The sequence below is a fragment of the Spea bombifrons genome, chromosome 1 (assembly GCF_027358695.1).
Source record: "Spea bombifrons isolate aSpeBom1 chromosome 1, aSpeBom1.2.pri, whole genome shotgun sequence".
Taxonomy (NCBI): domain Eukaryota; kingdom Metazoa; phylum Chordata; class Amphibia; order Anura; family Pelobatidae; genus Spea; species Spea bombifrons.
Window position 1 is genome coordinate 71,958,115 of NC_071087.1, and position 25,011 is coordinate 71,983,125.

The following is a 25,011-nucleotide window of genomic DNA, read 5'->3' on the forward strand; positions in this document are numbered from 1 at the left end:
CTCCCAGTTCACTGTGCTCAGACCTGGACCATAATGGGGACACATAGTGACCTGGGACCTCCACACAACCTGGCTTTAACGCCAGAGGACCAAGTTTTACTCTCTCACAGGCAAGGGTGTACCTAGAGTATTTGGCACCTGGGGCGGCTCCTTTATGGCACCCCCCCACACACACACACTTGAAAACTGCATAGCTTCTATCATTAGGCAAACATTGACGGGTGTACAACATAAATGTTATCATTATATACTGAAGCAGACATTGAAGGGGGGCAGCATAACACCAATCACTTTATACTGAGGCAGACATTGACGGTGGTCCAGCATAACTTCTATCATTATATACCAAGGCAACACTGACGGTGGTACAGCATAACACCTATCACTATATACCGAGGCAAACATTGACGGTGGTACAGCATAATCCCTATCCCTATACATTGAGCCAGACATTGACAATAATGCAGCATAACCCCTATCACTATATACTAAGCCAAACATTGATGTGGTGTAGGCTTACCACTTCAATGTCTGGCTTAGAATAGGATGCACCGAAGTTAAAATTCTGGACTGAAACTGAAAATTCAGCATTCACTTGGTCAAAAACAACAAAACCCCACTTCTATTAAACACACCAAAATTAGTTTTTGCGTTAACAGCAATTTCAATCCTATCATGCCTGAACATACCCAGATTCCAGCATGTACTGGCTAACTTAGCATGATAGGAGTGTGATTGCTAACAGCAACCCCGCTAGATACACTACTGCTCACAGGTACTCGCTTGATTTTAGCCTTAAAGCTGAGAGGAGACATTAAAGTGTTAACATTAAAGCTCTGTTTGGGGAATTTCCCAGACTGTAAAATCATAATAATCCTCAAGCTTTGCAAGCTTGTTTTAGTTTAAGCCTTTCAATAGCTTTTATATGCAGTCTCTATATCTTTTTCTTTACTGTTACCAGTTTTTTTTTAAGAAAAAATGGCAAATATGGTGAGGACTGTCCCATTTTTCTCAGCAATATGTAGCCTTATCGCATTTGTGACAATTGTTTTACCAGTATATGTAAAAAATGCGACAATGATATTATGGCCGATTTTTATATAACTTTCTTTATACAGGTTTCAGTCGTGCTCCTATTCCAATGGCTGTGGTCAGAAGGGAACTATCATGTGAGAGCTATCCAATAGAACTTCGCTGTCCTGGAACAGATGTGATTATGATTGAAAGTGCCAACTATGGAAGAACTGATGATAAAATTTGTGATTCTGATCCTGCTCAGATGGAAAATACACGTTGCTATCTACCAGATGCCTATAAAATTATGTCTCAGAGGTAAGTGGTTTACTTTTTTATGAAGCGGAAGCAAAGCAAGCAAAGATATGAATAACATTTATAGTTACACAGGCAATTCTTAACATTAAAAAAAATCATACACGTCTCAGTTTTGCAATGTAGTTATTGGATCGTTAAGACGTATGACCACAGGGATTTTTAGGGGACCACGTTGGATTTTTAGGGTACTTGCTTTACTGTGGAATATTACAAAATGTTTTCTTTTTTAGAGCACTAGCAGCTTCTGTAACAAGAGAAATTTAAATGAAAATTAACAGTAACATTAAATGGAGAGTATGCAGTATGCAAAATAGACAGTGATATTAGCACAAGTTATGACAGAAGGAGAAAGTCCTGCTTTTGCGAGCTTACAATTGTATGTATGTGTATATAATATTGCTCTGCTGTAGTCTGCGAGTGAGAGATTTGCAGTTCAGGTAAGGGGGTGGGTATATGAGCAACTATGTGTGATTAAGGGAATGAATGAGTATCTGAAAATGAATGAGTATGAGTGTGTGTGGGGTGGCATATGGAGCCTGTAATCACACTCCTATCATGCCCAGGATCTAGCATGTGCTGGCTGCCTGGGCATGATAGGAGTGTGATTGATATTATATATATAATATAGATAATATTGATTTTTTTTTTAATTAAAAGTAAGTAACACACCAAAATTGGACAGAAAATGCAATAACAGTATACTACTGCACACCAACCAATTTCTTGCAGCCTGGCGCTTGGTATCCCAGCAGAGTAATATACAAAAATACACAAGTAGTTACCAGAACTCAGGTCTTCCTTGCATTATTTAAAAAGAAGACCTGAGTGCTGGGAACTACTTGTGTGTATATTGTGAATGTCGGCAAGAAATCTGAAGACACCAGTTCAATGAGTTGAGTAAGCAAGAGCTTCTTTATTCAAGTGCGCACAGGGGAGAGTCCAGTTCGCAGACTTCTCTCCCCCTCCTTAATTTTCTAACAATATACAGGCAAAGAAGCGCAAACAGTTATTAGCATATTGTCTAGCCATCTGTTGGTATATTTACTTTAATTTGCAGACGCACACAGTTTAAAAAGGTCAAGACATGTGAAATCTTTACTTACAGAAGGTCAAGAAAGGGACAACTTGTCCTTTGTCGTGGTGGACTCTGATTCTTTTGCAACAAGGCACTTAGAGCAAAGAAAACACACGAAAACATACCAAACGTACAGATTCTTCCAAGACACAAACAAGACATAAGTAAACTAAGAAATGAGGTAGACAGGTGATTGTAGTGTTATCTCATCTGCTATTAGCAGAATAAGCAATGAGGTAAAGATCATTGTGCTGACATCCAGAATCAGCAAAATTTTTCAACTTCCACAGTCCCCCGTTTTTATTCTTACGAAATCACTGTAAGAATCAATTTCTTCAGAGTCCAGTGGAGCTATAAGTTGGCCAATTCCATGAGCCTTGCTCCTTCTCATATTGATCTTCAAACATGTCACTGTGCAAACTCTCTAGGGGAAACTCATCAAGTGGGAAGTCATCATCATATTTCTCCTCCTGTATCTGTGGCATTGCTCTTGTTGGTCCGAGACATTTTTGAATTAGTGTTTTGCAACGAACAACAATTACTTAGATACATACAAGCCACAAGCCACAAGCAACAAAAACATACCAGACATCAGCTTTGCTCCAAGTGAACCAAATAGTCTACCCAGACCAAAAGGATCCCAAGTAGTCTCCCTAGATCTAAGTCTTTCCTGAAGTTTGCTCACCTTTTCCATATCATGTTCTATGGATACACTATTGTCTGCAATGTAAATCTTCCCCTGTTAAAGGTATTCCTATGCAGGGCTCTGCTGAGTATGTGGAATATATCCACAAACACAACAAGGCTCCGAGACATTAGAAGCATTATACACCTTTCTCAACATTTCTACAAAGGTATTATCTTTTTTCCCAAGGAGAAGCATGCAAATCACGTTTGCAGGATACACCCAATGCCGCCATCCACTGGTGCACAGTGTTAAATCCTGCCACTCTTTTGCATAAAACTATATTTTTAGTAAGTTCTGATCTGAACACCTGAAAAGGACTGAAAGGAAAAAAGAAAAAAATAGCAAATACATTTAGTATAAAACAAGTAACGATAATATACTAATAATAATGGTTAATTTAGGAGCGTGGATTGGGATTTGGCACCAATTTAAGATGAGTGCAATGAATCCACGGTGTAATTTCAGCTACCTTTACAGCTGTTTTAGTGCTTTCAGTACTTGGTATGGACCTTTCCATCTGGGCTGAAGAGTCTTTTTCCGTTGGAAATGCTTTACCAGCACGTAATCACCTGGTTGGATGTGATGAATTGGTTTTTCGGCCTCTATGTTCGTGCGCACAGCAGCAACCTGGGATTTAAATTGCTCAAGAGATTTTATTAGTTTTTTACAATACACTTCTATTGTGTCATCAGAGCATGATCATGTCTTAGTAACTCTAGAGCATTACCAGCTATCATGGGTCAACCCATTATGAGTTCATGAGAACATTTTAATAGCTGAGTGTCGGGCATTTCTTATTGACATTAAGGCTATAGGTAATGCATCTGACCATTTTAAACCTGTCTCGGCACATATCTTGCTAATCTTATTCTTTAAGGTGCTGTTAGCGCGTTCTACTTTTCCTGCGCTTTGTAGATGGTAGGGATAATGTAAATAATATACAATTCCTAGCCTATGTGCTATCTCCTGCACTATTTCAGCAGTAAAATGAGTTCCTTGATCAGAGTATATATGCTGAGGAATTCCATACCTAGGAATGAACTCTTGTAGCAACTTTTTAGCAACTGTTAGAGCGTCCGCATGTTGGCAAGGATAGGCTTCTATCCAGCGGGAATATGTACACACCACCACTAGTACATATTGATAATGTAGAGATCTAGGCATTTCAATAAAAATAATTTGCAAATTTTGAAAGTGTCCTTGAGGACAGGGAGTCTTTCCACATGGGCTGAACAGTGAGGTGGGAGAGCATTAGCTTCCGCTTCTCCTTCTGACGTAACTACAGCATACCCAGTACAACGTCTGCTGTCAATATCCATAAATGAGGAACCATCTACAAATTATTCGATATCAGGGTCAGTCAAAGGTCGCTCATACAATCGGTCGCGAGTAGTTTGTAATTGTTCTGTCAAAATCACACAATCATGAGGAGGTCCCTCCTCTGGTTCTGGCAAAAGAGTGGCAGGATTTAACACTGTGCATTGGTGGATGGCGGCATTGGGTGTACCCTGCAAAACAATCTCATATTTAGTCAGCCTACTATTAGTAAACTGTGTGGATCGACAGGTTAACAATGCACTCACTGCAAGAGGAACCATCACTTTCAGTTCCTGTCCCTGAACTATGGCCTGTGCTGATTCCACTAAGGCAGCAGCCGCTGCCACAACCCGCAAACAAGGGGTTAATCCAGCTGCCACAGAATCAAGTGGAGTGCTGTAGTAGGAAAGGGGTCTCTGTCTCTCTCCGTGGCTCTGGTTTAGCACTCCAGAGGCATTACCCTGTATTTCATGACAAAACAAAGTAAATGGCATATCATAATTAGGGAGCCCAAGAGCAGGGACACTCCACAAAGCCTCTTTTAACTGAAAGGGTAAATCAATTCAGCATCGTCAGTATTAGGTTCAATAGAGCCAGCATCGGCAAATTGTTACCAGTTCGTCTAGCAGATCTACAATTTCTAGCCAAATGCCCTGGCTTGCTACAATTAAAACAAATAGCATTCTTTCTAATTTCCTTTCTAGAGGAAGATTGTCCGTTATCTCCCACTACATCAGACGGAGAGTTCTGTGAATAGAACCGTCTCTGACTTTCCATCAACATTCTCTGTTCTTTCTCTCTAACTTTTTCTTGACGTTCCTTATTCACTTCCTTTTGTTTTTCAAAATGTTTAGCAGCTGCTATCGTTTCAGAAAGCGGCTTCTCTTCCCATTCTAAAACATTATTAGTGACACCCTTATGGAAGTCTGGTAACAACCTTTTTACAAATCAAGATACAATCAACTGTCTTGCATTCTCCTCTGGATCTATCACACCACTGTGTCCTATTACTACTCTGTCAGCGAATTCTCTTACTGATTCATTCTTTCCTTGCACTGTAGAGTTAATCTTTCTCCAGTCAGGTCGCTGTAGCCATGCAGTCTCACAAACTTATATTATACAATCTATTGTCTGCTGTCTCTCAATACTCTATCTCTCAATAAACGGTTCATTTGCTCAAGGTGTTACATCAGGAATTATGTTATAAGCTTCAATTAACTGTTTTCTCTCTGTGTCAGTCATAACCAAATCAAACAATTGCATAAAATCCTTTTTCACTGGATCATAAGCAGTAGACACACTACGTAATTCTTTACAAAACTGACCAACAATTTTAGGTCTGGGGAATTGATCTTTCAACAGCAATAATTCCCCTGGTGTCCATGGATGATGGACAGATAGAGGTACACCTCTCTCATCTCTAGCCCCCCCAGTCTCTCTCATGGGCATAGCATGCACAAATGTCTTTTCCTCAGCATCAGAATCTGAATGAGGATCTAAATGGTGCTTTCTGGATCTAGTTCTACTTGATGGTCCTGTGGGCTAAATGTTGGACCTTGATATTCTAGGAGGATCAGGTTGCCTTTCTTGGTCTAGGGGTGAAATAGGAGCTGGTGGTACAAATGGGACAAGCTCCAAAGAAAGTGGCAACTCTGCTTCTGGACCTGCAGGGTGTTGATTAGAACCAGGCATATTAGGGTCTGCTGGTTGAGGTCCATTATATGGGGGTGGGTCAAATAATTCTTGAGTCCATAGATCAGATGGATCTAAGGATGGATATAGCGAATTATGGACCTTAGGTGGTCCTTGGGTTACAGACACCTCCTGTGCTTTCTTAAAAGTCTCAACAGGTTGAGGTGTTTGAGCACCCTTTTGATTCTTAAAGTTCCCTGCCGGACGGCAAGGATATCGGGAATTGGCAGAACAGATGGGATCTAGTAACTTCTGCGGTTTCTGTCTTTTAACCTTGTCCCACCCTTCTTGATACCATTTCAAGAAAATTCTCTCATTCCTTTTCACATCACACATTTCAAACATTATTTCAAATTATCTAATATTTCTACATTCAAACTACTGCCAGCTGGCCACACATAACAGCTTTCATTATCCTCTTCAGATATTCACTTCAAATGAGACATATTTTCCTGCCTCCTTTCCATGTTTCCTTATCATATATTCTAAGGGTGTCCCCTTAGGCACATTTTTTGACAACAAACTCATCTCCACCGCTACAATAATCCGTGACTATGTACTTCAAAATATTTACACTAGTTCTCACCACTTGGTACTTTACAGTAGCCCGTGATTATGTACTCAAATAGTTACACTAGTCTCTCACAACTAGGTACGTTACAATGGTCCCTGACCATGTACTTAAATAGTTACAGTAGTCTCACAACTAGGTACGTTACAATGGTCCCTGACCATGTACTTAAAAATAGTTACACTAGTCTCTCACAACTAGGTAAGTTACAATGGTCCCTGACCATGTACTAAAAACATTTATTACAATTAAACAATTCAAGATCTTATAGGTCTTACTTACTCAACTCTGGATCCCGTCACCCGGATGGAATACCGAGGAACGGCCTTACCCTCATCCACCCAATTATTAAACTATAGACATTTCAAAAGGTGCCTTACCTCTTTTTGATGGCCAAGGATTAGGTGGATCAAGGTTTAGTCCGCTCCTTCGGTTACCGCTTCCGAGACTGTTGGGATCCCGGACGAGCCCCCAAGTGTGAATGTCGGCAAGAAATCTGACGACACCAGTTCAATGAGTTGAGTAAGCAAGAGCTTCTTTATTCAAGTGCGCACAGGGGAGAGTCCAGTTCGCAGACTTCTCTTCCCCTCCTTAATTTTCTAACAATATATAGGCAAAGAAGCGCAAACAGTTATTAGCATATTGTCTAGCCATCTGTTGGTATATTTACTTTAATTTGCTGACACACACTGTTTAAAAAGGTCAAGAAAAAATAGCCCCCCCAGACATGTGAAATCTTTACTTACAGAAGGTCAAGAAAGGGACAACTTGTCCTTTGTCGTGGTGGACTCTGATTCTTTTGCAACAAGGCACTTAGAGCAAAGAAAACACACAAAAACATACCATATGTACACATTCTTCCAAGACACAAACAAGACATAAGTAAACTAAAAAATGAGGTAGACAGGTGATTGTAATGTTATCTTATCTGCCATCAGCAGAATAAGCAATGAGGTAAAGATCATTGTGCTGACATCCAGAATCAGCAAAATTCTTCAACTTCCACAGTATATATATAACAACAATCACACTCCTATCATGCCCCACGTACCTAGATTCCAGCATGTACTTTGCATGATAGTGATAGAGTGTGATTGCTGCTAACAATCATAAGTAATATTGTTATTGATATCACATTCCTATCATGCCTGGATTCCAGTATGTACTGGTTCCCTGGGCACGATAGCAATGTGAATTAATATTGTTATTGCATTCTTTTGTCCCATTTTGGTGTGTTACTTTTAATAAAAGTGTTTTTTTTTTATTTTTAAGGAGGGGGTGTCATTTTCAGTATCACCCAATCCTGAATTTTCGGTTTCGGTCAAGAGTTTTCATTACGATGCATACCTAGACTAGTGGTGTGGGGCAGAATAGAGAATAGAGCTTGAAACCAGGACTGGACTTTATAGCAAAGGGAGACAGCTCTTGGTACATAAAGTGATTGTAGACAACGCTTAAGGATTGGCTTAGTATAATGTTTAGAAGGAATGTCTCCCAGATGCTTGTAGAGGGCATTACGGTTTTGAAGACATTTAAAGAAATCTTGCAGAGGAAGGGGGAAGAGATCCTTTAGTTCTTGGAAGGTCCTCATATTATTTCACATTATTGTGTAATATTATTTGAGATTACGTAGATTCCATTCTGTACCAAATTGTCTAAAGACACATGTGGGAAGATAGGCTTTAAAGCTGACAGTGGAGTAGAGCTTATGATCGTGGAAGATGTGATTGAATTGTCTGGAGGAAAGATGCTGGTAGTGTAATGGGATGCGTGCAAAATAGATATACAACTTTGGAAGGGAATTCAACTTAAAGAATACAATGCAACATGTCCATGCAATCTCTACTTTTGACCATCTATTCAAGTATTCATGGATTGTGTTCCATAAAGAGTGATTTAATGTTTCTAGTGAAGCATTTAATCGATATTACTTTTGACATGATACTATTTCGATGAGATGCCCCCTCAGGACTGCTTTGTGAGCTAGCCATAACGTTGAAGGTTTAAATTGCAAGTAGTGGTTAAGAGTATTGGCTATCTTGGTGCAGGTGGTAGGCTGTTGTAGCAGGCTCTCAATTAGTATCCATCTTGTTGCCAATGCTGTTGCCGGAGTGCAATTTATAGAGATCCATGCTGGTGAATGGTCGGACCAAGATATTTCAGCCTCATCATCTGTAAGGTATCTTTTTGTCTGAAAGAATCAAATCGATCCCAGAATAGCTGGAGTGAGCGCTGGAGTAGAAAAAATAATCCTTGTCTAAGGGATGCACGATCCCCTACGTATTAAACATGTTTTGGTGAAGTAACTTATGGAATTGTTTCCCTTGGTTAGTCACTGATTTCGAGTATTTTAAAGATAGTTGAGCTGAAGAGTACAGTTTAGGGGTGGAAATAAGATTGAAATCTATTCCTAAAATAATTCTACTACCACTCAACTTTTGTAGCTTAGTGAATTCATTTTCTAGAAAGTATTGGGTGCATGAAGGTTGAGCAGCGTGTAGGTTGTTCCATTTATTGCACCTTTAAGGATTATGTAGTGGCCCTGACGATCCCAGGTCTTTTATTGCAATTGCAAATTAACTTATTTATAAGTATTGCTACTCCTTATTTCTTGCCGGTCGAAATTTCATGGAGTCAAATTTGGACGCCAGCAAGCAGTGGTTAGATTTTGATAAATATTTTTCCTGTATCATTAAAATTGTAGCCTCATGTGACTTGACTTCTTGAAGCAGCAGCCTACGTTTAGGAGTATTAAGACCCATTGCATTAATAGAGAGAATAGTAAACTTCATTATTATGATGAGTAGAGAAGGGTATGAGTAGCGTCTTGACACTATATGATTTAATATCTGTTACTATTAATAAATAGTAACTCCTGGAGTCTAAGGCCTCCAGGAAGAGAGAGAAAGCAAAGAGAAGAAAAGTGATAGGAGAATAGGAGTGCTAAGTGTGTATGCTGTGTGGGTGATGTGCCAAGGGTGAGACTCACCAATCTAGTCTCCTTTAGTGTGTGTTTCTACAATGTCTTTTTAAGGGATTTCTCTATTGATGTGTAAATGAGGTCCCTGTCCTGTGTTCCCAAGACCCCATCGTGTGATGTTATTGACTTGCTATGTTACCCATGCCTATCTCCAGGTGATGCATTTCCTTCCTTCTCTACATAGTATGTAGGTGTGATATCTTCTTACACCTGTCTTTCCTGTTACTTTCCCCCTAAGTGGCTTGCAGCTATCATACATACATCTATACACACAAACTTAATCAAGCACATATTAATTACAAATATACATACTTCGTATTTACCCCCAACACCTCTGTCAGACACAATGCGTTCTGGTAGTCCATGTAATCGGAAGACCTCTTTTACAAACAACGCCGCTGTTTCGTCAGCTGTAGGTAAGTGTGTAGCGGGGATAAAATGAGCCATCTTTGTAAATATATCAACTACGACCATAAGCGTGGTGTGTTGGTTTGATGATGGTAAGTCTGTTATAAAATCCACGGATATATCCGTCCATGGTTTTACGGGAACAGGCAGAGGGCACAGAAGACCTGCAGGTTTGATAGAGTTTTTTGCTCTGGCGTACAAGAGAATATGAACTGTCGTACTGTCGTGGCAGTGTAGGCCACCAGAATTGTCTACATATAAGATACCTCCATGCCCTGCTGCAGGAGCGTTGTGGAACTGTTGTAACACATGAAGGCGGACCTCAGGAGGAACAAAGAGCAAATCGTTGTGGTAGTAGAATTCTCCTTTATGGTGCAAGTGAGGAAATTCGGAAGGATCCATGTTTGCACAATGCTGACGGATGACGTCCCATAAAGATTGTGTGATCGTCAAGAAGTGTCCCGCCTTCAGTACAGTGTCTTCAACTTGAGGGTGCACGGTGGGTATGTCGAACATGCGTGAGAGAGTCCGCTTTGGTGTTACTGGAACCGGGTCTGTAAGTTATATGAAGCTGGAATCGAGAGAAAAATAAAGACCATCTGGCAAGTCTGGCTTGTAATCGTTTGGTAGTTCTAAAGTATTACATATTTTTATGGTCGGTGTAAGCGGTTATGGGATGAAGTGCACCCTCCTTCTAAAGCCATTTTCATGTCCAGCATCTCTTTCTCCCACGCCATAATTTCTCTCAGCGGGGTTCAGTGTTCTGGAGAAGAAAGCAACTCTTTGAGTTGCTTGTCGGTGTCATCCCTTTGGGACAGGATAGCCCCAACAGCAGAATCAGAGGTGTGCACTTCAAGTACATAGGGCCTTTGTGGTACCGGAAGGACTAATATGGGTTCTGTGGTGAACCGTTCTTTAAGGAAGTCGAATGCTCTCTGAGCAGCTTCTGACCAACAAAACTTATTTTTAACGGATGTGAGAGATGTAATGGGTTGGATAACCTTTGAAAAGTTCCTGGTAAACTTCGATAGAAATCCCACAAATCTTTGCACACCTTTTCTGTCTGTGGGAGGTGGCCATTGAGGATGGTAGCGATCTTCTTCGGATGCATTTCTACCTTAGTAGGTGTTAGGATAAAGCCCAAGAACTCCACCGAAACACACACTTCTCTGGTTTAGTGTATAACCCATGTACTCGTAGTCGCATCAATACCGTATTTGCTCGATTATAAGATGTTTTTTTCCAGAGCAAATGCTCTGAAAAATACCCCTCGTCTTATAATAAAATAAGTCTGATTATGAGACTAAGATCCAGATCCCCCGCAGCGATGCAGGGGACCTGGATCCTCCTGTGTTAACCCCCCAACTTACCCAATCGCGTAGAGCTCTACACGATACAATCGCGTAGAGCTCTACACGCTGCCCGGACTAAGCACTGGGGACTCAGAAGCACTGGTAAGTTGGGGGGGTTAACACAGGAGGATCCAGGTTCCCTGCATCTGGATCCCCAGTGCTTAGTCCGGGAAGCGTGACCTGCATCCTCCTGTGTTATGCCCCCCCCTCCAACTTACCGGTGCTTCTGAGTCCCCGGTGCTTGGTCCGGGCAGCGTGTAGAGCTCTACGCGATTCGCGTGGAGCTCTACATGCTGCCCGGACTAAGCACCGGGGGCTCAGATGCAGGGGACCTGGATCCTCCTGTGGTGGGAAGTGTTAAATGGGGGGTGTAAGGCATTTCTGGAGGCAGAGTGCTCTGTGAAATGCCTTTTAACCTCTTTAATGCCACTCTGCCTCCTGAAATGCCTTTTACCTCCCTATATGCCACTCTGCCCCATAATATGCCTTTTAACCCCCTAAATGCCAGAGTGGCATATAGGGGTATAAGGCATTTCTGGAGGCAGAGTGGCACATAGGGGGTCAAAAGGCATATCATGGGGCACAGTGGCATATAGAGGGTTAAAAGGCGTATCATGGGGCACAGTGGCATTTAGAGGGTTAAAAGGCATATCATGGGGCACGGTGGCATATATGGGGTATAAGGCATTTCTGGGGCAGAGTGGCAAGCCTGGGGGCAGATGTGCTTAACTGGGGGGGCATGTTGAAAAAAAACAAAAATATTTTTCTCGATCATAGCTTTTATTAACAAACAATTGTTTACATGAACTAACATTTACTGGTAAAACTTTTTTCCTATAGGGTCTTCTTATATTCAGGCTTTTTCTTTTTTTCATAAGTTAATATTCAGATTTTGGGGCGTCGTCTTATAATCGAGCAAATACGGTACTTTAGATACATGTTCTCTGTGTGTTTGTAAAGAGGAGGAGTATATCAGGAAATCATCCAAGTATATCACCACGAATTGATCCAACATGTCTCGGAAAATGTAATTCATGAAGTGTTGGAAAGTGGCTGGTGCATTACATAGGCCGTTTGGCATCACCATATATTCAAAATGCCCGTATCTGGATCTGAATGCTGTTTTCCACTCATGACCATCTTTGATACGAACCAGGTTATATGCTCCTCTTAAATCAATTTTTGTAAACACTGATGCAGAGCGGACACGTTCTGGTTTTTGGTACCTCAAAGCCCAGAGAAATTTTGCCATTTTTGGGGTATGTCGGTTTAGCGATGATTCTCTTTTCCTGTGAATAGTGTACCCATGTAAACTATATATTGTTTTTTCAAGGAGAGATAGAGCTTTTGTTTGATACCATAGTTGGATGATTAGCTGAAAATTTAGAATGAGAAATTTAGTAAAAACTAGCAAAGATTAGAAAAATAAACTAATTTTTTTTTACATTTTCCCTCTGAATCCTCACAAAATTAGGTAAAGTGATGGAAAATCCCCTCCGAGTTTATTAATTCAGGTGTCCTGATTTCAGAAATACCTAATTTATATAGATTTTCCAGAATTTGCCAGCTCCAGGGAGCATACTATTAGGTGTACAATTTTGTATACCGTATTTGCTCGATTATAAGACGACCCCCCAAAATCTGAATATTAACTTAGGAAAAAAAGAAAAAGCCTGAATATAAGACGACCCTAAAGGAAAAAAGTTTTACCAGTAAATGTTAATTCATGTAAACTATTTTTTTTAATAAAAGCTATGATTGAGAAAAATATATTTTTTTGTTTTTATTTCTTGTATTTTCCAACCTGTCCCCCAGTTACGCACATCTGCCCCCAGGCTTGCCACACCAATATGGCACTGTGGCCCATGATATGCCTTTTAACCCTCTATATGCCACTGTGCCCCATGGTATGCCTTTTGACCCCCTATGTGCCACTCTGCCTCCAGAAATGCCTTATACCCCTATATCCCATTCTGGCATTTAGGGGGTTAAAATGCATATTATGGGGCAGAGTGGCATATAGGGAGGTATAAGGCATTTCAGGAGGCAGAGTGCACTATTAAATGCCTCCTTAACGCCACTCTGCCTCCTGAAATGCCTTATACCTCCCTATATGCCACTCTGCCCCATAATATGCCTTTTAACCCCCTAAGTGCCAGAGTGGCATATAGGGGTGTAAGGCATTCCAGAAATGCCCTACACACACACACACACACACACACACACACACTTACTTACTTACCGGTGCTTCCAATTTCCTGCTTTATTGCCGGGGCAGCGGGTTGACGTCTCATTCCGCGGCAGCCGGAAGGAGGTGGAGTTGGCAGCGGGGGTTTGTATGCGTCCGTCGCAAATACCTTCCCCGGCTGTCAGAGATCAGGAACTCTTGAACTCTGATCTCTGACAGTCGGGGAAGGTATTTGCGACGGACGCATACAAACCCCCGCTGCCAACTTCACCTCCGGAAGCACCGGTAAGTGTGTGTGTGTGTGTGGGGGGGCGACGACAGGAGGATCCAGGTCCCCTGCAGCGGTGAGGGGGATCTGGATCTTAGTCTCCTAATCAGACCTGTATTTGAGGTCTGATTAGAAGACGACCCCGATTATAAGACGAGGGGTATTTTTCAGAGCATTTGTTCTGAAAAAAACCTCGTCTTATAATCGAGCAAATACGGTAATTTTTATGCCTATGGCTTAACGGGTTTGGGGGTTGTGAATGGGGGCAGGAGGGTTATACTGGCTAGATGTTATGCTAGGGCAATGGGAAGTAAGGTTTTTTAATCATTTTTTTATTATCTTTTTTTATATATTTTTTTTTAATTTTAATTGTTTTACATTTTTTTTTTTATTTTTTATATATTATTTTTACACAGAAATGGTTAGAGGTCCTCCTAGGGACCTCCTGAACATGCCAGTGATGTCACAATGACATCACAGCTCACGTTATAATTTTTTTTTTGTATTATTTATATTAATATTTTAATGATTTATTTAATACTATTTTTAAATCACTAACCGTTTTTTTTTCTTTCTGCTTTTCTCTTACAGGACGGGAGGGGGAGTGAGAGAGATGGTCTCTCACTCCCCTCCCCGCGATCCCCCTGCACCGATCACACTGTGATCTCTATGTAGGTCCTCACAGACCTGCATAGAGATCGCAGGGTCTCTGTGCCTCATCGGAGGGCAGGATATCCCCGCAGGGGATATCCTGTCCTCCGATGACCTTCAGGGTTACGTCAGCAGTGACGTAACCCGGAAGGGAATGCCCGATCGCGCGTTTGCAACTGCGCAGTTTACCGGTAACAGCTTACCGGCTTTCATGCCGGAAGCTGTTACGGGCGATCGGACAGCAGAAAGCCGGCAAAGCCGGCTTCTGCTGTCAGTGGGGAGTCCAGGCTGTCAAACGACAGCCTGGTCTCCCGTGCAGCGGCAGGGATGTGTCCCTGACGCTGCACGAAGGGCTGGACGTACCGGGACGTCCATAGGGGTTTCTTTGTGGGCGTTTTTTGGACGTCCCGGTACGTCTATAGGGGATTGAAGGGGTTAAAGGCAAGGGGTATCTGTTCTTTACAGTTACGTTGTTCAATTCTCTGTAATCCACGCAAGGTCTTAATCCACCGTCTTTCTTTGGTACAAAGAATATACCTGCTCCAGCAGGAGATGTGGAGGGTCGTATAAACCCTTTGACAAGGTTTTCGTCTATGTATTCTTTGAGGGTTACGAGTTCTGGTTCCGACATAGGATAAATTCTACCGAACGTTATGGGTGCACCAGGAAATAAGTCATATAAGTCATATTCTCTGTGTGGCGGAAGACTGTTTGCTCCTTTCTTCTCAAACATGTTGGCGAATTCACTGTAGTGAGAGGGAATCTTAGTAACCGGCAGAGAACTGTAATCGTGAGCCACATTAATGGACATAGAGGGGTTGTGATAAACAGAACCTTTATTAGCACAGAAGCGAACAGAGCCCATTTCCCAATTGACAATAGGATTATTGGTTCTCAACCAGAGGAGTCCCAATATGACATGGAAAACTAGAGAAGGAACCGCATCAAACACAATGTCCTCAATATGATCGGGAGCAATACACATGCGTAAAGGGCACAGTCTCTTGGGTGATAGGGCCTGTCTTCAGAGGGCTTCCATCTATTAGTTGTATGGATATTGGAGTGAATTTCTTCCAGGTGGTGATACCAAGGCGTTGAATGAGTTTGGCATCCAAAATATTGCTGCTGTCTCCTGAATCAATCATAGCTGCCAAGGCAAGGGTTCTTTCCTTCCACTGTAAGGATATGGAAAGGGACAAATGATTTGAGAAATGTGGAGGTACTTTGCTTGTATATGGAAGAAATAGGGGTTTATCCCTTGGTAGAACGTGCTTTGGTTCTACATTCATTGACGTAATGGCCCTTGTTGCCGCAGTAAAGACACAGGTCAAAGTTCGTACGGTGTTCTTTCTCGACTGCGGATAGAGGACCTTTGATGAGGCCCAATTGCATAGGTTCCTCAGGAGGTTCTTTAGGACTTGTCTTTGCAGGTGGTCGCAGGGTAGACCATGTAGAAGAAGGAGTCGTTAGCCGTTCGGCTTTCCTTTCACGTAGTCTCCTATCGATTTGGATGGAGAGCCTGGCAAATTCATCCAGGGAATTCGGAATGTTGGTGCGAGCCAATTTGTCTCTGATGTTTTCTGATAACCCCAACCGATTGATTGTGTAATGCTGATTCTTTCCATGTGGTTTCCATGGAAACCCACCTGAATTCAGCGAAATATTCTTCCACTGGTCTTTTTCCTTGCTTGAGAGCTCTTAACGTGCTGGTAGCAGAGGTGGTCCTGAAAGGGTCTTCATGTAGAGCGTCCATGGCTTGGCGGGAGGAAGCCCATGTCTCTAATATTGGACTGTTGCTATGAAGTAAATGGTGAACCCAGAGCTGGGGTTCTTCCACCAGCAGAGAAATTACCGTGTGAATTTTAATATAGTCTGAGGTGTATGTTCTTGGTTTCAGATTAAACATTATTTGACACGATGTCATGAACGTGTTGTATTTCTTGCGGTCACCAGCGAAACGTTCAGGCATAGGTATCTGTGGTTCGGGGGCAGTTGCTCCCTAAAGGACCATCTTTTCTTGATTCATAGAGGGAGCCTGAAACGGATCACCTGAAACATTAGGATTTGATTGTAGGTGATGTAGTTGTTGTCTGAGCTGATTTTGTCCTGTCTGGAGATCTTGTAAAGACTGGTTAAATGTAGCCATCTGTTGGGTGAGTGCTGCAACAGCTTCAGCGAATCCTGCGGGTTCCATAACGGCTCGGTTATTATGCCACAATGGGTTTTAGAAATACAAGTGAGGAACCCAGTATGCAGATATGGCACTGGTAACGAACACGGGAAGCTTTACGAATAGTCAGACAAGCCGGGTCAGGAGTGGAGAAAGCAGCGAAGTCAGGGACAAGCATATATCAGCAACGGAGAGAATAGTCATACGATCCGGGTCAGGAGTGGAGAAGGCAGCGAAGTCAGGGACAAGCATAAATCAGCAACGGAGAGAATAGTCATACGATCCGGGTCAGGAGTGGAGAAGGCAGCAAAGTCAGGATCAAGCATAAATCAGAAATCTTCAGAAACACAATTGGAACAGCTCAGCCAGAACAATAACCGAGCACTGAATGGCAGTCAGTGCTCAGCTTTTGAATCTGCCGCCTTCCCCAAGCTCCGCCCCAACAGATGACGTAACGTTATCCACGTTACGTTGCCTCCAGGGAAGCGTACTATAAAAGAGGGGGCGTGGTTCGCCCGCGCTCGCACATCACCCGCGACAGGGACACTGCAAAGGACCACACACACCAGTCTTAACAGATTGCAATAACATAACAATAATACTTAGCTTCGGTAGATGGTCAGCTTACAGAGATGATGAAGAAACCCAGCAAAACAATATCAAGTGGAACTCCGTTGGTCATAACGACTACTTGGGTGAGTGCTGCAACAGCTTCAGCGAATCCTGCGGGTTCCATAACGGCTCGGTTATTATGCCACAATGGGTTTTAGAAATACAAGTAAGGAACCCAGTATGCAGATATGGCACTGGTAACGAACACGGGAAGCTTTACGAATAGTCAGACAAGCCGGGTCAGGAGTGGAGAAAGCAGCGAAGTCAGGGACAAGCATAAATCAGCAACGGAGAGAATAGTCATACGATCCGGGTCAGGAGTGGAGAAGGCAGCGAAGTCAGGGACAAGCATAAATCAGCAACGGAGAGAATAGTCATACGATCCGGGTCAGGAGTGGAGAAGGCAGCAAAGTCAGGATCAAGCATAAATCAGAAATCTTCAGAAACACAATTGGAACAGCTCAGCCAGAACAATAACCGAGCACTGAATGGCAGTCAGTGCTCAGCTTTTGAATCTGCCGCCTTCCCCAAGCTCCGCCCCAACAGATGACGTAACGTTATCCACGTTACGTTGCCTCCAGGGAAGCGTACTATAAAAGAGGGGGCGTGGTTCGCCCGCGCTCGCACATCACCCGCGACAGGGACACTGCAAAGGACCTGCTGCCAGTGTTAGCTGGATGCTGGCACCTCGAAGCAAGGTCCAGAGCCGGACGAACATGACACCGTGAGGGAGGTAAGTTTCGAGCTAGGCGCGGGTACTCGGGTACTTCACTGCTTTGCGGTCCGTGACAATAATAGAGACAAAACACCACTCAATACATTTAGGCATGTAGATGAACTTGCTGAAGTTCAAACCAAGCATCAGAATTGGGAAGAAAGGGGATTTAAGTGACTTTGAACGTGGCATGGTTGTTGGTGCCAGACGGGCTAGTCTGAGTATTTCAGAAACTGCTGAATGGTCTGAAAAAGAGAAAATATCCAGTGAGCGGCAGTTGTGTGGATGAAAATGCCTTGTTCATGTCAGAGGAAAATGGACAAACTGAGGTGGCAGAAAGGCAACAGTAACTCAAATAACCATTCGTTATGACCAGGGTATGCAGAATACCATCTTTGAACACACAACACGTCGAACCTTGAAGCAGATGGGCTACAGCAGAAGAAGACCACACCGGGTGCCACTCCTGTCAGCTAAGAACAGGAAACTGAGGCTACAATTCGCACAGGCTCGCAAAAATCAGCAGTGGAAGCCTGGTCTGATGAGTCTCGATTCCAGCTGCGACTTTCAGATGGCAGGGTCAGACTTTGGCGTAAACATAAAAGCATGGATCCATCCTGCCTTGTATCAATGGTTCAAACTGATGGTGGTGTTATGGTGTGGGGGGCATTTTCTTGGCACACTTTGGGCCCCTTAGTACCAATTGAGCATAATTAAAAAGCTACAGCATATTGTTGCTGACCATGTCCATCCCTTTATGATCACATGTAATGGTGCGTATAAGCGGTTCCCTGAAGAAAGGGTTAACTGCTTACAAGAATCTAAGCCCAGTAGTTATCTAATCTAATCTAATCGATTTGCTGCTGTAGCAGTTACGGAGGCTTAAAACAAACACACCTTCACTTGAACAGGTTTTTTTTTTCCTTCCATTTGTGGATCTCATACAGGCTGTGACAGCACTTAGCAGCCCACGGTTTATGTTGTTTGGAAGCCTTTTATTTTGTCCTTAAGTGGAAGGATAACTAAGTGGAGGTGAGGTATTGTTATATGTTTGACCTGTATATTTTATGTCACTGTTGTGAATGTAACAGTGTTGCATACTTTGTATGCTAAGAAGAGTTAGGAACTTCATACAAGTTCCATCCAACAAGGTCCACTCTGTTACACCACACTGTACCCATCTTCTGATCTACATCCAGCAGGATAATGCACCATGTCACAAAGCTCACATCATCTCAAACTGGTTTCTTGAGCATGACAATGAGTTTACTGTACTCCAATGGTCTCCACAGTCACTAGATCTCAACCCAATAGAGAACCTTTGGGATGTGCTGGAACGGGAGATTCGCATCATGGATGTGCAGCCGAAAAATCTGCAGCAACTGCGTAATACCATGTTGTGAATCCTGCCGACTACGCCAATTGTTGTGGTTGTGGCCTGATTCTAACTTTAAATTATTTAATTAAGGTAATCAGGGAACCTTAATAACAACAATAAAATTTATTTAATCTATATACACTCTGTATCTTGATATACAAATGGTATATAATATGAGGTATTCCAGTCGATCATATGGCGAGAAATACTTAAATACTGTGGTGAATGGTAATTATACTTTAATGATCAGCAGAATTAAAATCACACACCAGTCTTAACAGATTGCAATAACATAACAATAATACTTAGCTTCGGTAGATGGTCAGCTTACAGAGATGATGAAGAAACCCAGCAAAACAATATCAAGTGGAACTCCGTTGGTCATAACGACTACTTGATGAAACGTTGGAAGGATTCCGGTCTATAACCCAGGGCGCTTACAAACAGGTGAAGCCCTCTGGATCCAGGCACCATCAAGCCCTGGATTGAAGTTCCAACTAGCACATGGTGTATGGTTCTTTTTAAGGTGTTTTTTACTATAGTATTGATAGGTTGCTATGTAAATAGCAACCGTATCAATTGTAAACTAGTAACAGTTTTTTCAGTTGAAAGGTGTACAATATTTCCGTTGTAACCATGCAAACCAGAATCACTAACACATCCTATACCTACACACATATGAATAAAACAAAATGTGCCTCTGCCTATGTGTACCTAAGCAACCAATCACACAAGAACTGGCTGTTATCGCCTCAGGCTAGGATAGGTTGTATAGCAACTTTGTTGTTGTTGTTGGTGGGATCCTAGGACAACTATTGACCAGTAGGTCAATAGTTCAGCCTTTATATTAAATTAATTCTACTGTCATTCTCCTGTCTGACGTAAATCACAAATTAGGAAAATCATTTTCATAACATACCATCATGTCCACATGGCCCAAAATCTCTGAGGAAACTATTGTAGAAAGTATGCCATGAAGAATGAAGGCAGTTCTTAAGGCAAAAGGGCGTCCAACTAGGTAAAAGCAAGGTGTCCCTAATAACGTGGCCAGTGAGTGTATGTTTGTATTAAAATGTGAAGAGTAGAATATGTATCCTATATGACCCATATATCTTTAAAGTAGAAGATCCAAACATTGTATACTGAACTCTGCATTAGCTCTTACACATTGATTTTTTATCATCTTGTACATCTGTCCAGTCACTAAAATATGTGTTGAAATGTCCTACCTTTTCACAAACTGGATCTAAACTTCACTAGAGGTGTCACTGGGAAACAAATGGATGAAGCTGTCAGGAAACTGGGTCCATACGGACGACTGTAATGACCCAGCGCGCCCAAAGATGGCGTTCAGGAGTTCAGTATGCAGTAGCAGAGTCTCAGGGCAGGGCCTGGTGCAGGACGACTGCACTCACCCAGGTGTTGAGCATCTAGGGTTGTGCAGCCAGATACCAGTGCCCTAATATAGCAGCGGATGTGGACCAGAACAAAGTTAAATCCTGCAGGCACCCTGGAACAGGCATGAGACATAGTACAAGGATGCTGCAGGCTGGGAGTGTGGAAGCTAAGCAGACTTTATAGAAGAAACATAACAAGCAAGGGATAGGGAGACCAGACAAGAAACATGACAGACAAGATATACATGATACAGGGCACAAGACAAGGAATAAACATAACCAGACAAGATATGCATGATACAGGGCACTACATGGAACAAGACATGAACAAGACAGGACACCCCTCTACCGGGGATACAGACAGGACAGGACACCCCACAGGTTACATCACAGACTGACACACATAAATACAGAAACTGGCCTAGGACTGTTTGATAACTATTGGAGATTCCGTCACATCTTATGGCCATAGTATGCTTAGCCCACCACTACGCCAAAGTACTCCAATGACGGTGGGTCCTAACGCTAAACCCTGCTGACAGTGGTACGAAACAAACCAAACATGTAATCCAAACACATAACACTGAGACATACCTGTAGACTGCAGACTGAGACAAACAGAACACAGGGGTGGGACACACCTTATAAAGGAAACAGAACTGAAGCAAAGAGCTGAAGCAGAAGCAAGGAATGGAAGATCAGAACAGAGCAAAAGAAAACCAGGAATGGATCGAAGCAAAACAGGGAAACTGAAGCAAGAGCGAGATATGCAGCTCCACTGCCTGGGTAGGACGTGACAGAAGCGCTGTCTATAAACTCACTTGAACAACATGAAAGCAAACATGTTTCACTGAAGGAGATTAGGAGTTGAGAAAATAGCATTCCATATGGGAAAGGATACCTTCTGGTCATTAGATGGAGATGGTGAAGGGGATGTCACAGATCCACAGATAGTCTTTGCGGATGATGCTCTCTCCCGCTCCAAGGGGGGGGGATGTGCGATGCGTGATAGATGTTGACTTGGGTGAATCTGTCTTGGGCGATTGTGTTGTCTTACACTAGATGCCATTTTGGGTGGAGCTGGAGGCCTTCAGCAAGTATACGGACAATGATTTGTACTCCATTTTTGGTAATCAGGAGTTTGCTGAGATATTATATATTATTCTTCTATAGTGCCAGTGTGATAGGTACAAATGTGCGTCTTACAGGTCGGCCAATTTAGTCATTAGCGTTTCGTAATTTTCTTCTAGTGCGTAATCTCAGTCTACTAGATCATTAAACGTTGTTGTAAACTCCTCAGACTTGTTTTCCACGTGCTCTGTGCACATGCCAAATAGGGGCTAAATCTTGTTTTATATCCAAAATAATTTGTTTTATGGCATCAGCCGTGGATGTTTGCATGGTGTCAAACATTGTCTTAAAATCACCGGTGTCAACGGCATGTCAGGTTCTTGCTGAACATCTTCATTAATTCCAGATTGTGCAGACGGGAAGGGTGAAGGATTGTTACCGCGTCCGTCGCGTTGCCGCCGGCAGGGACGCCGAGACGCAGCCCGCGCGGTCGGCTCCCTGCTCGTTCCGTTGCGGTGAGCTGCCGCCGGGTCCGTCCTCCTTCGAGACTCGCGTCCCCGTCGAGTCCGAGGGATCTTTACGGGGCACGCGCCTCCACGTCGTGAGAGCCGTTTGCGCATGCGTGAACGGCTAAGCTACTGAATATTCATGTCACTCTTAAAGTGACATTTATCATTTTTCCTCCTCCCCCTAATTAGGAGGGTAGGAGGATCTGTATTGTTGGAGGGATATTTAAACCCTCATTTGGCACTACACCCTTGCCTGTGTTAGTGCCTTTTTGCCTACACTAGCGTTTGAATCCTGATGAATCTTTCCGGTATTGACTTCTGCTTGAACCTGACCTTCGTTGTTTCGCTGCCTGCCCTGATCTTTGCTTGTTACCCCGACTACTCTATTGCCTGACCCCACGGATACCGTTATTGTTTTTTTTATTTTATGTTCCTGAGTTTCACCCTTACATTGCTCTCGGTGGTGAACGGCCCGGATCTCCAGTGCCCTGGTGGCAGTGCGTCCTCCCTCCACAAGGAGATGCCGATTCTGCAGCGCGGATCCAGAGCCCGTACCTTGGTCGTGACAAGGATCTTCGCCTTGAAGCCTGCTTCGTGGCCTCACGCGTTTTGAGAAATATTGCAGTAATTTGTTAAAAGACCCCTTGGATTGTTTGGAAGTCGTCTCTATTGCATAAGATATCTGAGGAATAATTTAGGTAAGTTCTTGTCGATATTTCAACAGCTAATAGTTAATTGACCCCAAACTCACATGTCAATTCAGTCCTGTTGTCAGGGCACACTCCCCTTCTGTGGGAATTTTTACACATCCAGTAGAGCGTTTGTGAGGTCAGGCACTTGTCACGTCTACCATTAACCGGAGCACTCACCACAGAAGTTCTTCACCTGGAGGAATGTGCCTAGAAGCACCCCCAGGTATTCAATAATCCCAGTGAGGAGGCCCTGGAGTAAGTAGATATGGAAAGGTAGATATTCTCTGGGTATAGCTGGGGAGATCCACACGCAATAGGGAAAACGGAGATAATCGGTCAGGGCACAATTCGCTAAATGAGGAGTCACAAAAGTGCAGGGAATGGCGGAGGGCAAAATCAAACGCAGAGTCAGACGAGCCAGGGGTCAAAGACAGGACGGGTAGTCAGCCAGATAACGGATCGAATCCAAAGCGGGTAGTCAGACGGTCCAGGTCATACACGTGGAGGAACGAACACAGCCAAATCACGGATCAAAGGGTAGTCAGGACAAGCTAAGGTCAGATTCACCATAAAACGCTACAGAACAGGATAAACTTCAAAAGACCACACCAGGGTACAAGAAACAAGACTTCCGGATTTTTTAATTTGGTGCCGGTAGCCGCCACGCCCCCAACACTGGGGGAGCACGACCACCACGCCGAGCACCCAGCCGGCGCTTCCTCCTGACCCCGACACAAGGTAAGTGTAGCGGGGAACCGGGAGCAGGACGGACGGACACAGGATGACGAGGGACAGCAGAGTTGCGGGAGCGGGTGACAGCACTGATGTTAGATGTTAACACAGTCTCCGTTCCCTTTCATCCCAAAAGTGTTTGAAGGGGTTGAGGTCAGGGTTCTGTGCAGGCTAGTCAAGTTTGTCCACATCAAACTACAACCATGTATTTGTGGACCTTGCTTTGTGCACTGGAATAGAGAAGGGCCTTCCCCAAACTGTTCCCACATACAGTGGGGCAAAAAAGTATTTAGTCAGCCACCAATTGTGCAAGTACTCCCACTTACAAAGATGAGAGAGGCCTGGAATTTTCAACTATTTTCCCACTTCAACTATGAGAGACAGAATGAGACAACAAAGTCCATAAATCACATTGTCTGATTTTTAAATAATTTAATTGCAAAGTATGGTGTAAAATAAGTATTTGGTCAATAACAAAAGTTCATATCAATACTTTGTTATATAACCTTTGTTGACAATGACAGAGGTCAAACGTTTTCTGTAAGTCTTCACAAGGTTTTCACACACTGTTGCTGGTATTTTGGACCATTCCTCCATGCAGATCTCCTCTAGAGCAGTGATGGACTTTCAACTCACTCCAAAGGTTTTCTATGGGGTTGAGATCTAGAGACTGGCTAGGCCACTCCAGGACCAGGAAATGCTTCTTACGAAGCCACTCCTTCGTTGCCCGGGCAGTGTGTTTGGGATCATTGTCATGCTGAAAGACCCGGCCACGTTCCATTTTCAAAGCCCTTGCTGATGGAAGGAGGTTTTCACTCAAAATCTCACGATACATGGCCCCATTCATTCTTTCCTTTACACGGATCAGTCGTCCTGGTCCCTTTGCAGAAAAACAGCCTCAAAGCATGATGTTTCCACCTCCATGCTTCACCGTAGGTATGGTGTTCTTTGGATGCAACTCAGCATTCTTTCTCCTCCAAACACGATTTTTTCTGCCAAAAAGTTCTACCTTGGTTTCATCTGACCATATGACATTTGCCCAATCCTCTTCTGGATCATCCAAATGCTCTCTAGCAAACATCAGACGGGCCCGGACATGTACTGGCTTAAGCAGGGGGACAAGCCTGGCACTGCATGATTTGAGTCCCTGGTGGCGTAGTGTGTTACTGATGGTAGCCTTTGTTACTTTGGTACCAGCTCTCTGCAGGTCATT

The 25,011-nt window shown here is 43.1% G+C and overlaps 1 protein-coding gene across 1 annotated transcript in view; it reads left to right on the forward strand.

Moving 5' to 3' along the window:
- ADGRL3 (adhesion G protein-coupled receptor L3) overlaps positions 1-25,011 on the forward strand; it is a 792,897-nt gene that overhangs the window by 82,980 nt on the left and 684,906 nt on the right. Inside the window, exon 3 of the mRNA XM_053463509.1 lies at positions 1,119-1,332. Coding sequence (XP_053319484.1) covers positions 1,119-1,332 — 214 coding nt within the window. The remainder of the gene's footprint in view (positions 1-1,118; positions 1,333-25,011) is intronic.